Here is a 15828-nt window from a genome sequence, read left to right as displayed (position 1 = left end):
GTGACAAAACTAGAGTACTTAAAAATGAGTTTGAGAAAGAATAAAGTGACAAAACTAGAGTACTTAAAAATGAGTTTGAGAAAGAATAAAGTACATCACAAGCTTCTCTCTTGACCAGCGTTGTGTTTCCTACATCCCCCCTCTGTGTGTTTTATCTCATGGCCCCTCTGTGTCTCTGTGGCTGAATTTCTCCTTCGGCGGAGTCCTGGACCAGTGCCAGCTCTCCTCAAAGTGCCAGGAGGGCGGAAGCCATGCCAGGGCTCAGATTCCGAGCATGGCCTCCCTGCCTGCACATGCAGCACTGAGGAGCTCAGAGTGTTTTCTGGAAACTGGCATCACTGGCTATGCATGGGGGAGACAAGAGCGCTGGTCTAGATTCGAAAAGCTGAATGGAGCTGGGGACACGTGCTTGTGACAGACTGTGTCCCTCCCTGCACACTGCTGGAAAGGGGCCATTGACAAGCATTTGAAACCATCTGAGTCCTTTCCAGGGTCATGCGTCAGCACCTCACCCTCCTTGGGCTTTGACGTCCTACGCCGACCTGCCTCCCACGTGGATGCCCTTCTCACCTCTCTCAGGTTCTGCTGCCCCGGCCTGGGCTGAGCCCAAGTGGGAAGGGCTTCCTCTCAGCCTGCTCCGACCCTGACATCCACGCCCGGCGACCCCCCCACTGGGATGCCCTCCGCAATTTTTCTGGACACCGACCCTTCCCCCATGACATCTTCCTTCTAACAACACATGTAAACTATCTATTGACTCGTGCCTTCAAAGAGGGAGATTTTGCGTCTCACATTTTGGCCATTGTCCTCTTCCCTCTGCTAATTTGGTCAGCACAGTGTTCTTTGCACCTGGATACCTCTGCTCTCTTCTGTAAGACTTCCCACCATCGCTCTTGGGGGGTGGGGAGCGGTTCTCATTTTAAATGTGATCATTGCTGACCACAGCTTCTTTTTTTTCACGATTTAACTTATCCCTTTGTAGGCAAAATTTCGTCATAATGTAGATTTTCTATTTTTAAACGGGTCACGGGTGCTGTATTTCATAAGGCCTTGCATACCCGTGACTGCTTGTTTCCAGGATATTCTCTCATTTGCTCAGACCATGTAAATTTTCCCTCACTGTGTTCTGGGGTGGGATGTGGTTATCACGTCTGAGGTTAGCCTATTTGTGTCACACACAACGAGCTCCTTCCCGTATGATCGAATCCGCTCTCCATTTCTGGTACCAGCCCATATGATTCTGTCTTTATCCTCCAGGTGCCGTAACATTATAATATTTTGGGTGTGGACCATCTGAAGAGTCCTTTCCTGGGTCACCGAGTGGGTTCTCAGTTACAGCCTGAAAGACCTCCTTATTTCTGGTTAGTTTCTAATAATTGAATTAGAAATTGAATTCAATAGAAATTGAATTTACGTTTGGCTTCTCTCTCCTCCAAGAACACAGCCAGCGTACATTTGTGGAATCACCTCCCGGTCTCCTGTACCTACTCTTCTACCTCTCCACCCTTTTTATATTGTGTTCACTTAAATGTCCCTTCATGAACTTTCCAAAAGAAACCGCATCTGTGTGTGCAGACATGCTTAATCATTGACTTCTGTGGTTCCTTCCCCTCGCTGTTTCTTCCCGGCTACGCCCTGTCTTGCTCTTCTGCTCCTTCTCTATCCCGAGGTCGGCCTGCCTGCTTCTCATCGCCCTATTTTTACTGCAGTCTCTTTACATTTCTAGATTCATCCCATTCTCTGTCATTTCTTTGAGACTGAATAGAGCTGTTTATATGAGCAGTTTTCCTTTGGGCATTTCCGCTCAGGATATATGCTCTGTATTAGTTTTGTGCTAGTATTCTTCTCTTTTCTTGCCACCTGTAAGCTTTGGAAGGTGCTACTCCCCTTTTGGATAAAAGTTGGTACTTGCTAAAGACAGTGTGGGGAGGGAGGTGGCTGGGAGGGTCTGCAACCTGGAACCTCCCCTACCCTGAGGACAGGTGTCCCTTTGGTTCTCAGCCCACCCAGCATCACCTACCTGGTGGCTCCTACTTGGTGCCTATCGCTACTCCTTCTCCTCACTGTCCTTCACCCCCATCCCCTACAGTGCGCTCCTCTGCCTGGGAGCCCAGGTCACATGCTGTCAACATGCCAAGTCTGCCAATCAGAGTGTAAGACAAAAACTTGACGACACCCAATGTTGGGGGTGGGGGCTGACTGTCCATTAACAGATTCAGACAAAGGTAGAAAAGTTTACAACCTTTTTGAAAATATCCATGAAAATTTGAAAAATGGACCAACCAATAATACAGCTAATTTTTTTTGTAGGAAAGCCAACAGGCATAGCCATAAATGGATATCAAGCCACATACACAAGAGATTTGTTCCACAATTGCATGTAGTTGCAAAAAACCCACAATAATGGAAATGCCCGTCAGGAGCGAAAAAAATTAAACAAATCATGATATGTAGATACCATGGAATGCAGTGAAGCCATTAAAAACAAAAATCTGTAGATACTGTTAAGGAATGATTTTCAAAATACATTGAGTGAAAACAGGTAAACTGCAGAACAAAATGTGATATTTTTCTTTGAGGGAGGGAAAAATAAATACACTATATATGGTTTAGATGCATAGAATTTCTCCATCATACACACACACACACTCACACACACACAGTGGTTCCAGACCTTACCTTTGGGTAGGGGACAAGGGTAGAAGACAGACGATACCATTTTACTTCACATTTTGTGTACTTTTTAAATTTCCTTTTCTAAAAAAGTCACCTATTGCATGGAGCACTGGATGTGCTGCATAAACAATGAGTCTTGGAACACTGAAGAAATAAAATAAAATTTAAAAATATATAAAATAAAAACAAAAACAAGAATCCGCAGGGGCACCTGGGTGGCTCAGTGGGTTAAAGCCTCTGCCTTCGGCTCAGGTCATGATCTCAGGGTCCTGGGATCGAGCCCTGCATTGGGCTCTCTGCTCAGCAGGGAGCCTGCTTCCTCCTCTCTCTCTCTGCCTGCCTCTCTGCCTACTTGTGATCTCTGTCTGTGTATGAAGTAAATTTAAAAAAAAATCTTTAAAAAAATCCACAAATAAATATAAAAGTTCACATCTGCTCAGTATTTCACTAGCTCCCTCTTGCCAAGGAGACGGCAAGTGGTGCACGAAAGAAGAATGTTTCCCTGGGTCATCGGTCAGGTTCACTTGGACACACAGTCAGCTCTGGTCTCCTAATCCCACACCGGGACGTGTCTGCATCCAATGCCTGAGTTCCTCCACGGTGTGTGTAGAAGACGGAGCTGCTGTACTGTATTAAGAATAAGCTGAACGACCTGCTGAATGGGAGGCAAACACCACCCACATGGGTGTGCAGGGAGCTCCCTCCACAGCCAGCCTCCCATTTTGGGGACATGAAACAGGGTCGTGTTAATGGAAGGCACAGTTTTAATACAGCCACACAAAGGAAGGAGAGTCACAATGTTTATTGCTTACAGCCGTAGGGGAGAGGTGCCCAGTGAGCCTGGGAAGAGCGGTCCTCCATCCCAGACCATGAGGGAGCAAGAGCCCCAGAGCAGGGTGGCAGGTCCTCTTACTTACACCATGGTTGGGACACAGGTCACTGATTTTTTCTGGGCTCAACTCCAAGTGGTTATTTCGAAATGTGACTCAAGAAAAGCAAAACAGGAACTTATGGAGGAGTTCTAGAGAGCCTTATCTAAGCTCTGGATTTCCGGAGTGAGCAGGGTTGCCCTACTATAAAATGCCTGGGCAGCAACTCATCAGAACAACAGCGGATTGTTTTCAAAACTTGTTTCACTCGCCCCAAATGGTCATGGAGAATGTGCGCTTCTTCTGATCAATGGACAGCTGGTTCTTCCTCAGCTCAGGTCCGGTGGTTTGAACAAGGATGCGGCAGCTATTCAAATCCCTGTCCAGACACCATGACTTCACGAAGGTCTCCCAAGCCGGGCTGTAGTGACACTGCACGGTCACTTGCAGATGGAAGTAGAAGAAAAGAAACGATGAAGAAAAGAAAAAGGTAATGAATTAGAGCTCAAATATAAAATAGAGAAGATCAAAAACCCAACAATGGGCTTTTCGATGAAGCCAACCCCTCTCAGGATATTTGTGATGAAAGGAAAGGTCTGAATAATCAATAATCAAAACAGGTACATCACACAATATCCCGGGCCTAGTAAAAAGAAGGAAAGGCAATAAGGGGACAGGATAATAAAAGGATATTTAAACAACTGTAGGCCAATAAATTTGAAGCTTTAGGGAGAATAAACAAATTTCTAGCAAAAATAATGTGATATCCTAAAAGATATTCACAAAAAGAAACAGAAAACCTGAATCCTCCATCAGCTATTTCAAAGAATCAAATCCATTATTAAAAACCTCTCCAAGGAGCCCCTGGCTGACTCAGTGGGCAGAGCGAGTGACTCTTAATCTCGAGGTTGGGAGTTCAAGCCCCACCTTGGGTGTGCAGATTACTTAAAATGAATGAATGAATGAAATAAAACATCTCCAAAAGAAACTCCAGGCCTAGGGCACCTGGGTGGTTCAGTGGGTTAAAGCCTCTGCCTTCAGCTCAGATCACATTCCCAGGGTCCTAGGATTGAGTCCAGCATCTGGCTCATTGCTCGGCAGGGAGCCTGCTTCCTCCTCTCTCTCTCTTTCTGACTGTCTCTCTGCCTACTTGTGATCTCTCTCTGTCAAATAAATAAATAAAATCTTTTAAAAAACGAAAGAAGAGAGAAAGAAACAAACAAACAAACAAACAAACTAGCTAGCTCCAGGCCCATAGAGCTTCAAGAGAGATACCTTCTAATCATTTAAGGAAGAAAGAATGTTTGTCCTAAACAAAAATTTCCAGGACATAGGAGAAGAAGATGCAGTCCTAAATCCTCTGAATGAGACTAGCACACTCTTGATGACAAAATCTGACAAGGGCAGTACAAAAAAGAAATCTTATAGGCAAAAATCACCCATAAACATAAACGTCAAACTCTACATCAAAAAAAAATCAGCAAGCTGAATCCTGGGATATAAAAGCAAGATAATAGTTCATCACTAAGTTGGATTTATCCAAAGAATGTGAAATTGTTTGAATAAGAGAAAACCAGTATGTATAATATGCCACATTAATAGAGTCAAGGAGAAAAATCATGTGATCATTTCACAGATGCAGACAAAAGTCTTTGATAGATTTTAAATAGTCCTTTGACTAGGAAGGCCTTTCTAGACCTTAGGACTCAACCACAGCACCCCGACTGTGCTGGGCCTCTTCCCTCTGAGACCAGAATATGGAACAGGGAGTGGGAATAGCCATTAGGACGTCTGGCCCCAAACTCCAGAATGAGCACGGACACAGGGGCACCAGAGGTCCAGGAAAGCATTGACAAGAATCGGGGTCTCTGGGTCCTGGGGAAAAAGGTCCCTTTGGCCCAAGGACTGAAACTGGGACCATCACTTGCATCTCCATGGACAAAAGACTCAGGCACTGGGATGCACAGAGAAACACCTGCCCAGAGAGGCTGGATCCCGTCCTGGAGGAGGTGGCAGGAGCTATGAGAGCATCAAAGAGAAGCCCTCTCCCTCCCAACCCAAGGGGTGCTTTGGGGTCCTAGAAGAATTCAGGACTCAACCACTTTGTGTGACAGTTCACTCCAAGTGACATAAGTCACTGGAGAGAAACCTCAGGGAGCATCACAGAGCAGGTCCTGAAGACACACACACACACACACACACACTCTTACCTGGGTCAATGGTCACTTTAACTGTGACCCCAAGATCAGTTCCAGCTCTTGCAATCCCACACCAGTAAGTGTCTGCACTGTTCCACCTGAGGTCCTCCATGGTCACGGTGAATGTGCGTGATTCCCAATCGTCCTTGATGGACACTCGGTCACGCTTCACTTGCCGCTCTGATCCGTCAGTTTGAACGAGGATATGGCAGTCACTCCACTCGGCTCCTTGACACCACCACTTATAGTAGGTCTCCCACCCATGTCCATAGCGACACTGCACAGTCAGTGAACCCCGCAGTGGGCCACTCACTGCACTGGACACTGCTGTGAGGGCAGATGAGCCTGGAAACACAAACCAGTGCTGGTCACACCACACCCTACCCACTGAGGGCAGAGCCACAGTCTCCTGCATCACAAGTAGCCCCAAGAAACCCAAGTGCCTGATGAGTTGAGTGACAGTCAAAGAGGGACTACACCTTCCACAAGACAGACCTTTGTCCTTCAAAACTCCACTCATCAAAGCCACCACAGAAATCACCTAAGAGCACAACTCTACCCCTCAGAGAAAAAAGAATGTCCCCACGGAGCAAGGACAGCTTTCGATAACCCACCCTTCCCCCTCCCTGTGGTCAATGTCATCTGGAAGCAAATGACCCAAGCGAAGGCATGGCCCAAGTCCACTTCGGCCCATTGTCCTCGTGCGAGATGTGGGCTCTGTGGTTTCAGACCTTTTCGTTTTTCTAGAGTAGCCGGGAATCTGGATTTTGTGTGAAACCTCTCAACTTGAAAATACTGGTTTCATTAGAAAACTTTTTTTTTTCCCCTAAGTTATTAATTTCTCAGGAGAGACTGACTACAAAAACCTTGCCTGCTAGCTCACCCTAGCTTTCAGTCCTCAGCTCCAGCTCTATAGTCCTAAAGAAGGTTCTTTTCTGGAGTTATCTGTGCTGTCTGCTGAGGTCCGATATCAGTGATGTTCCTTTCGCACAATTAATCTAGAAGATTTCTATCGTTTCACGTGCTGAGATCAAAGAGAACAAAGGAATTCCTGTGTCTTTAGACTCCTAAGAAATTATTGAAACTGGAAAATTCATTATTGGGACAAATTCTTTGGGTTCTGGAAATTGTTTTCTGCGGAATATTGACTATTCAAGTTCTTTGAGGGTTCCTGATCTGTTCTATTGTTTTATTTTGGTTTTTTTTTTCCAGAATGTCCTGCATTATGTATGAGCATAAAGTCCTGCAATTAGAAAGTATCCTTTATAATGAAAATGTTCACATATGTTTTAATTCCATGTTCTGACCGTAGGTGCTGTGTGGTTTTGGTGTATTATACCTGCCGCAGGATGTCCTCCTCTTGGTTTCTACTCTCCTCCCACATATTTTACACATTAATTTTTTACACATTTTGAAATTAGCTTGTTTTATTTCCTAAGTTATTAATTTCTCCTATGGATAATTTCATTCCTTTTCTTTACTCCAGATTTCCACATGGGCTCTTTTTCCAACTGGTTACGTGAAAGACAGAGGTCATTTTCTTCCTTTCTAAAATGAATTAAAGTGTGTGAAAAGCCAAGAACTTACTTTTGTTGACGGTAGAGACTCAGATCTAATGCCCTTCTCATGAATTTGAAGTGTATACCTCAGTGGTTTTTAGGATATTCACAGAGTTGTGCCAACATCACCTCTAATCCCAGAACATTCGGTCGCCGCAGAAAGCCTGTACCCCTTGTCGCTCCCCGCTTTCCTCTTCCCTGAAGCCTTTGATGACCACTCATCTACATTCTGTCTATTGAGTTCTCTCTTCTGGACACTGCCTACGAACAGAATCCTATGATCTTACCTTCTTCTCTGGCTTCAGTCACTTAGTAGAATGTGTGCTAAGGCCCAGTCTACGGGAGGGAAGGGCACGTTTATCTTATCCATTCATCAGCGGATGATATGTGAGTTGTTTTGACTTCTTGCCTCAGTGAATAATGTTGCTATGAGCAGTTATGTACTAGTGTCTGTATTGATTCATGCTGACACTGTGTTCACAGCAGAAGTTCCAGGATGGGTTTTCTCAAGAGCCCATAAGAAGCTGCTGTGATTCTGAAAATTCTCTGGGAAACTCCCACCCATTGTCTTCAGCCTCCACCAATAGAGTAAGGGTTCCCAAGAGCGAGACAGGAAGCCACCCTGAATCTCTCCTCTCCCCATGCACACTTCAGCTGCCCGCAGACAGTAAGGCTGCTCTCCCGCCTTCCAAATCTCGGCAGGTGCTTCCAGGGACAAACTCCAGCCCACACAAGGAAGGTGACTGGAGAGAAGGTGATTCCCAGGTTTTGCCCAGGGATGCAGAAGAGGGCTTAGGAGGGGCGGTAGTGATATCAACATCAACAGAGGAGCTTACGCTCTCTGCCCCTTGATCAATTCTGCCCCTATGTTGTCGAGGACTGGATGTTTCTGTTGCCCCACGATTCCTGTGTTGAAGTCCCAAGCTCTAATGGGATGGTATGTGAAGCTGGGGCTTTGGGAGGGCATCAGGGCTAGAAGAGGTCATGATGGGGATCTCAGGGTGGGATCAGTTCTCTCATGAGAAAAGACACCAGAGAGCCTCTCTGTCTTTCTTTCTCTGTGTCTCTGTCTCTGTTTCTCACTCTCTCTGTCTCTCCTCCCTGAACACAAGGTGGGGGTCCCCGTGAGAAGGTGGCTGCCTGAAAACCAGAAAGAGAACTTTCATCACGAACTGAAATCAGCCTGCACCTTGATCTTGGACTCTCTAGCCTTCAAACTCTGAGAAAAGAAATTTCTCTAGTTCAAGCCCCTCAGTCTCTGGTATTTTGCTCTTTGCTCTTATGACTCATACGCATTTGTAACTCTTTTATGAACTTCCAAATTAAGAAAATAGTAGCATACAAGGCACCTGAGTGGCTCAGTCGGTTCTGCAGCCAACTCTGGATTTTTGACCCAGATCATATTTTCGGAGTCCTGAGGTCAAACCTCATGTCGGGTTTCATACTCAGCGTGGAATCCGTTTGAGATCTCCCCCTCTGCCCCTCCTCCCACTCACCCTTTCTCTATTTCTCTCTTTCTCTGCCTCTAAAATTTTTTAACAAATTGCAAAAAAAAAAAAAAAAAAAAGAATATAGTAACACGAACGCTTTCCCAATAAAGATTCTGCGTGCAAATCTCTCATTCAAATTGCTTTACCTCTGCACATAGGATGAAGTCAGTAGGTGAGTCAATGGGGTCTTTTTATTTTCCATGATGTCCTCCTTCCCAGAAGGGACACTGTCTGCCTCCTGCCCCAGCAGCCATGGTTCTGGAGGATGAGAAGCAACAGAGCTGGGGCAGCGAAATTGTCCTGTCTTACTAGCTCTTGTCTTCTCCAAGCATCAAGAACCAGCTGCCCTCCAAAGATTTGCCATCCAGCCCAGAAACAGGAAACTTCTTATCTCTGGTCTTCCCTCCTGGTGACACCACTCAGTAAGTCTCAGTGGTTGTGCTAATGACGCTGGACATCGGTCTGGTCCTTGTCATCCAGAGCAGAGACTCAGGCGGCCTGATGTGCAGGATTGAACAAGTCTTCAGAGAACCTGTCACACCCTACTTTTCTGCTGGTCTTCCTCCCTCTACTCTGAGCTCTTCCGAAGAGAGGGTCTTAGCTCTAACTACAAGTCAAGGTCACTGTGCAAGCTTTTAAGTGATCCAGATGTCTGAACCCCACTTTGACTGAGTGGATCTCAGCTGGAGACTGAGCTTATGAGCTCCTTCAAAGCTCCTTTGGAATTCATGCATTTATATATGTGCGTAGATATGTGTGCATATGGTTTTATCATCTCTCTGTCTATCCCTCCTTCCCTCCCTCCAGCCATCCAGCCATCCATCACCTATCTAGCTAACTATCTGCCAGAACTGGCAAACCGTGCCCTAAAAAACAGACACTGTGTTATTTACTTTTGTTTCCCCAACACCTTACTTAGTACCTGTCCAGTAGCAAAAACTCTGAAGGTTTTTTTTAAAAGAAGTAAGTATCTGAGTGAAAGGTCCTGCCATTTCCCCTGTGAAAGACACTGTCTGTGCCCTACCCCAGCCCTGCAGGTGGTCTGGCCTGGATCCCCCACACCACTCACTCACCTTGGATGATGGGAAGGAACAGAACCAGGAGCCGCCACATGTCCTGTCTGCCTGGGTTTTCTCCCTGATGCTCAGCTGATGCCCGCTGCCCTCCAGGGACTGGAACTGAGCTCAGAAGCAAACTGCCTTCTATTTCTCAAAATTGTTCTTTTATAGTTCCTCTCCTTTACTTCCCATAATTTTTTATTCAGTTACTTTCTAATTTGTTTAATTGGGAGGAAAGCAGTGCCATCCTTTGGGACCCTATGGTTAACACGGTTTTTCTCAATGATTTGGGAAAGTGAAGTGTGGTTAGGGTGCCACTTGCCAGTATGTGTGAGGAACGGGGAAGTCCGCAGACAGCAAACCAGATGACACATGCAACGGAGCCTCAGAGTGTGGGTCCAAGGAAGGGATGGAGACACATTGGGTTTGTACGTGGGGAAACCCAATGCAGTGTTCAGGACTCACACCCAGTCTTGCTGGACACACAGCCCCATCCTAATCTTCCTTCTGGGTAACCCACCTCAGTGCCTCCCAGACGACCCCTCTTTCCCTGGCCTCTGGTCCAGCCCTGAGCATGACCCTTGGGTCTCTCCTTCTCAGGCTTCCCACTGTGGTTCAGAGTCCCTCTGAGACAGAGGGGTCATGGGGAGATTTTAAGGAAGGAGAAGTAGCCTCTTCCCATCAGCCTCATTGTGGCCTAGAAGCTTCCTCTGCCATCTTTTGGTGTATTTCCCCTGACTGTGGAATGGGGTCACTTCCCAGCCCCAAACTGCTTATGCTAATGCCCCCTAAGGGGCTTTCCCACAAGGCTCCCCTCTTCCTTCACGTGTCCTCACCTATCCTCTGTTCTCTGTCCCCTTTCACTCTCCTCTCTGAGACAATTCTTTTGTATTCTTTTTTCTTTTATGTTTTCAACATTTTTGAGCTTGGTTGTATCTTAGGAGGATTTTGTTTAGTTTTGTGTTTTCAGTGTCTCTTCCAATCTTTGGATGAAATGTTTAGTTGAGGAATTGTGGTTTTTTTAAATATTTTATTTATTTATTTAAGAGGGAAAGGGAGAGTAAGAGGGAGAAACAGACTCCCCCACTGAGTCAAAAGCCTGATGTGGGACTGTATCCCAGGACTCTGGGATCATGACCTGAGCCGAAGGCAGACGCCCAACAGACTGAGCCACCCAGGCACCCTAGGAATTATATTTTCATTTCAAAAGCTTCTTTTTTGTTCTCTGCTTGCTGTAGTTTTCAAAACTCTCCTCACTCTGTGGTCATGTGCTGGTTTGGTCTGGTCTGGTTTGGTCCTTCTCTTTTATATCCCAAACATGCCTCAAAGACTGATAGTTGTTGGTTGTCTGACTGTAATGGAGAATGAGCCAGAGCATAGCTGATCAGGGCTCTGAGTATGTGGGGGCAACACAGCATGTGAAGCATGGGTGTCGTAGTGTTCCAAATCCTTTGAGCTTCCATCCCTTCTTGAACTACAGGCTATGCTCTCACACGAGCGGGCAGAGGGATCTTCTAAACTCCAGAATGACAAGGACTGAAGGTGGCCCCCAGCATCCTCTCTAGCTGCCTTGGTTTCCCCATGTATTTTATGAAGTTAAAGACCTCCTGGGGGATGGGAGTGTTTCTTTCTTGATCTAAGTGCTCGTTGCATGGGTGTTGGGGATTTTTGTGCAAATGTATTGAGTTGTCCACTCCTGAAGTCTGCACTTTCTGTGTATATTTTATACTCCAACGAAAAAGTTTTAAATTTTACCATGAAATCTCTCCAAGCCTGTGCCTACTTAATCCTTTAAATAGCAGCCTCGGTATTCCATTATGTGGCTGTAGCATAATTACCCATTCCTGTTTTGTTGGCATTGACCCTTTCCATCTTTGCTCTTGCGAATCTATGCTACGGGACTCCAGATCGGGAGAGATGACGTCATCGGATGCCATAGACCTCTCCCCCCGACTCCAGCTAAGAATCCAGACATATTATGTGGACTGGACCACCTACCTGAGCATTCTGATAAATGAACCCTAGCAGGAGATTGGGGAAGGAAGCCAGACCAAGTATAGGACCAATCCAGGTGTGAGTTTTTTGGTTATGCTTTCTTCTCTAACCTCCTGCCTGAGCATGAACCCTGCGGCTCACAGCCTGAAAATACACACTCAGCAGGAACCCTAAGAGCCCAGGATGAGCAGAGAAAATAAGCCCTAGGGAAGAGGGGTCATATTCCGGGAGTGTTCTTGGGGTTTATGTTTTTTCCCCTCCCACCTGGTCCCCAGCAAGCATCAGGACAGAAGCTGCAATTCCACCTGCAGCCGCTGGGGGCCGAGAGTTGGAAAGTGGAAGGAGGAGAGACCTGGCTGCCCAGAACAGCTAAGGGTCCCAGAACCGTGGGCGGGAACAATACACTGCCTCTTCTCTCTCTTTGGCCTTCCCTCTGCTTGGCTCTGGAAGAAACCCCAGTAGCAGGAAGTACGCAGCCAACTGGGGAGAGAAAAGCCTGAGCTTGCTAAGCTTCCCGGCCAAACGACTAGAAAGGGAGGAGATGGAGGCTCTGACAGCTAGCAAGGATGGGGGGGTGGGGAATGGAGAAGAAAGGGACCCTCGACTTCCCAGGCTTGCGCCCCAGCTGTGCACACCTGATCAGGCCCTGGAAGGAATACCCCACTTTAAAAGCTTGGGGAAGACCATCCCCGGCCAAAGACTGGCCACTGGAGGGCGCACGTGAGGCACATCCGGGGAGCACCTGCAGGGCTCCAGAAAGCTGAACCAGAGCACGTGGGAACCACAGTCCACAGAAGCCACATCACCACCTGAAGTCCTAACCTCACCGGCTGGACTGCCTGCCATTAGAGAAACGAAAGTCTTCGTTAAAGGCCATTCTGGCGAGGGGCTAGCATTGCTGTGTATGTGGTGGTGGTTTCCTGAAATGATGTGTGTGTGAAACACATAGAACTGAACACCACCCCAAATTTGACCATATGTAAAGTTTGAGACGTAGTTAAAAAAAAAGAAAGAAAGAAAGAAAGAAACGCATTTCAAACTGTGCACTTTAAATGGGTGCAGTTTATTGAAACCCTTGGTAAAACTTGAGAAAGACAGAGTGGGAGGGAAAATTTTGAGGGGGAGGACCAGAGTTCCTGCCCCCACCCCTTCATAAATTCCTGGCTTCGTAAGTTCTTCATAAATTTAAGGCCCAGGATTCACTGAGACCCCCACACAGGAGAAGGCTCAGCTGTCACACATGAACACAGAGGTCTAGGGCCTGAAGGCAGTACCCGCCCCCCAAAGAACATGGGGCAACTTTTTTTTAAGATTTTATTTATTTATTTGACAGACAGAGATCACAAGTAGGCAGAGAGGCAGGCAGAGAGAGAGAGGAGGAAGCAGGCTCCCTGCTGAGCAGAGAGCCCAATGCGGGGCTTGATCCCAGGACCCTGAGATCATGACCTGAGCCAAAGGCAGTGGCTTAACCCACTGAGCCACCCAGGTGCCCCATTTTTTATGAAGATTATTCGGAGCTAAAGGTCATCAAGACACTGTAGGCTCCAGAGAAACGTTTGCCCCTCACTTAACTTCATAGAGGAATCTCATTGGCAGAGTCTTTGCAGAATAAGGGTTATTCCCAGGGATAAATTTTATCTGAGCAACCCAACTACATGGCAGGGCAAACATTTGTTTACCAAACATGTACCAGTTTTCCTCTTCCTGTGAGTAAATTTCTTCCCTTTGAAGCCCCAACTCCCTACCCCTTCCTTTAATTCAGAATGACATATGTGCCCCATTATGCCTGACTGCCTTGTCTGTGTGGATTACCCACACTTACACGCTATTAAATTTTATTTTCTCCTGTTGATCTGTCTCATGACGATTTGATTCCAGGTCCAGCTAGAAGGACTTTGAATGGGACAGGAACTCAGACTACCCAAGAATGCGATGGGACATTTTTGCTCGCTGACACTTGGTGCAGTCAGCAGAATACTTTAACTAGTGGGACACCGCTCACCCCCGACACTGCTGCAGCTGGGACGTTCTTGGGACATCTGGCAGAGAGATAGCAGAAGGTAAGATTTCTCGCCATGTCAGACTCCTGGAATCTCTAACTGCACAGACTGGCAGAACGAGAGAGATCAGGGTCCTTTGTCTCCCTCTCAGTTTAGATCAGCAAGTTGTGGAACTAGTTCCTTGGGCTTAGTGACCCTTTGGTTCAATTTGGTTGAGTACTCTTTGGTTACTGAAACATTTCATCCCAGACATGGTCTCTGTTTTCCTTGGTCTATGTCATGTATGTAGTTTGTCATCTGTTGGTAAGGAACATCTTGGAAGCCAATGTTGCAAAATTAGGGGACACAAGTAGATCACTTAAAACGTATCAGATCATTCACCACCCAAGAAGATTCCCATGACAGGATGAGATGGTCATAGAATGGGACACACAGACACTAGTCACCCACCAGCTTCAAGAACCTCCAAGCAACAAGGTACACTGTATGAACCCATAGTCCCCCAACCCCATGGCACATTCTTCCTTGGTGTTATTTTGGCTCCAAGACAACAAAGGTTTAGAGAAACCTGGTAGATGTTTCCTTTGGTTTTCCTCTATGTACTAAGAGATTGGCTTTATGACCTCTGAGGATATTCTCTTTGGTCTCCACCATTCAGAGGATGCACTCACTGGGGTACACTTTGGAGGCCAGTGAACACTCTGGGCATCCAAGTCTCTTTCTTTCTGTCAGGTTGTGCCACTTTTCAAGGTGTTTGTCATAAGAGGTGTCAGAACCATGAGAACCTTTGTGGTCTCGACCCTCAGTGCTTGTTGGTGCTGGAAAGTCTCATTCCAGAAGCACCTAGGGGTTGTCACAGGTGAGAGGTCTGTGAGTGGAGACATCTCACATTTTCATGGGGGGCTGAAGACACCATTGCCACTATACGCCCTCACTGCCTGTGCACTGAAGGGCTTTGCTTTTTTAGTAAAGAAGGAGAAGGGGAGGAAGTAAGGAGTAAAGGGGAGGAAGCTTCTGGATCATGGAGGCTGCATTCCGTATGCCCTCTCTGGACACCTCTTGTTTCCTGGGCCCAGTCCCTAAAAGCCTTATTGGTTTGTTGCTAATAAGCGATCCCCCTCATCAATGGCCAGATGATGGATCCTTTAAACTACCAAACAACATCTTGAAAAACTGTATATTTTCTAAAGGGCTCTCAGTTGTCCTATGAGTATCATTGCTAGCCCTAAGGACTCCCTTAATGAGATAGAAGAAGTTCAATTTTAAAACAAAAATAAACATTCCCAAGCAGTGTAAATTCCCCTTCCTCTCTTTCTTGTTTCTTTTAGTTTCATTGAGTTTTTCACTGTCATTACAGTAGCTTTTTGTTTTGTTTTGTTTTGTTTTTGTTTTGTTTTACTTCTATATGTCACTCAGTCTCCTCACAGGAAGTGGACTCTCCATGCCCTTCCCCTGCCCCACACGGCCCCCATCCACCTCGCCTCTGGGAAGCAGTCACTTCTTCACTGAAGTAAGAGTCTGTTTCTGGTTTGTCTGTCTTTTTTTTTTTTTTTTTCTTTATTCATTTGTTGTGTTTCACCTTTTTAAACTCTGGCCTCACGTGCCTTTCTTTACTTTCCTTTCCCTACAAGATTTACAGAGATTGCTCGGGACTGGATCTGGATCTGGGCTGGACTGGATCTCTAGGTTCAAAGCATCCAGGTTGCTCCTATCAATGCTGAAAGCCAGAAAGCGAATTTCACAAGAGCATCGGAGACTGGCAGCAAGGTTTGCTTTGCTCCTCCCTTCCAGGGCTTGGTACTCCAGCCCTGCCAGCCTCGGGAATTCTAATACAATATGTCTACGGGTGTATCCTCGACCCCCGCCACAAAAAATTCATGTCCCCTGGACAGCAGCAGGGCTTTTAAGTTATAAAGCCTTTTCACTTCCACTTTGAGACGGTCCAACCAAATTTAGAGAGGGATAACAAAGATTATTTGACTA

General features: G+C 46.3%; 1 protein-coding gene across 2 annotated transcripts; it reads right to left on the bottom strand.

The window, feature by feature from the left end:
* Positions 1 to 3463: 3463 nt before the first annotated feature.
* LOC132003133 (CMRF35-like molecule 1) lies at positions 3464 to 10013 on the bottom strand. 2 transcript variants are annotated; one of them, XM_059378435.1, is made up of 4 exons: positions 9866 to 9973; positions 8939 to 9290; positions 5756 to 6088; positions 3464 to 3988 (listed from the first exon to the last, which is right to left on the bottom strand). In XM_059378435.1, the coding sequence occupies exons 2-4, from the start codon at positions 8946 to 8948 to the stop codon at positions 3810 to 3812; spliced, it is 522 nt and encodes a 173-aa protein (XP_059234418.1). In that variant the 5' UTR covers positions 8949 to 9290; positions 9866 to 9973; the 3' UTR covers positions 3464 to 3809. The 2 variants fall into 2 exon arrangements, with proteins under 2 accessions (XP_059234418.1, XP_059234417.1); XM_059378434.1 differs by lacking the exon at positions 8939 to 9290 and having other exon boundaries at positions 9866 to 10013.
* Positions 10014 to 15828: the final 5815 nt, after the last annotated feature.

Source organism: Mustela nigripes, chromosome 16, assembly GCF_022355385.1.
Source record: "Mustela nigripes isolate SB6536 chromosome 16, MUSNIG.SB6536, whole genome shotgun sequence".
Lineage (NCBI taxonomy): Eukaryota > Metazoa > Chordata > Mammalia > Carnivora > Mustelidae > Mustela > Mustela nigripes.
The sequence above is the reverse complement of the archived record's forward strand: the minus strand, read 5'-3'. Positions and strand labels throughout refer to the sequence as shown.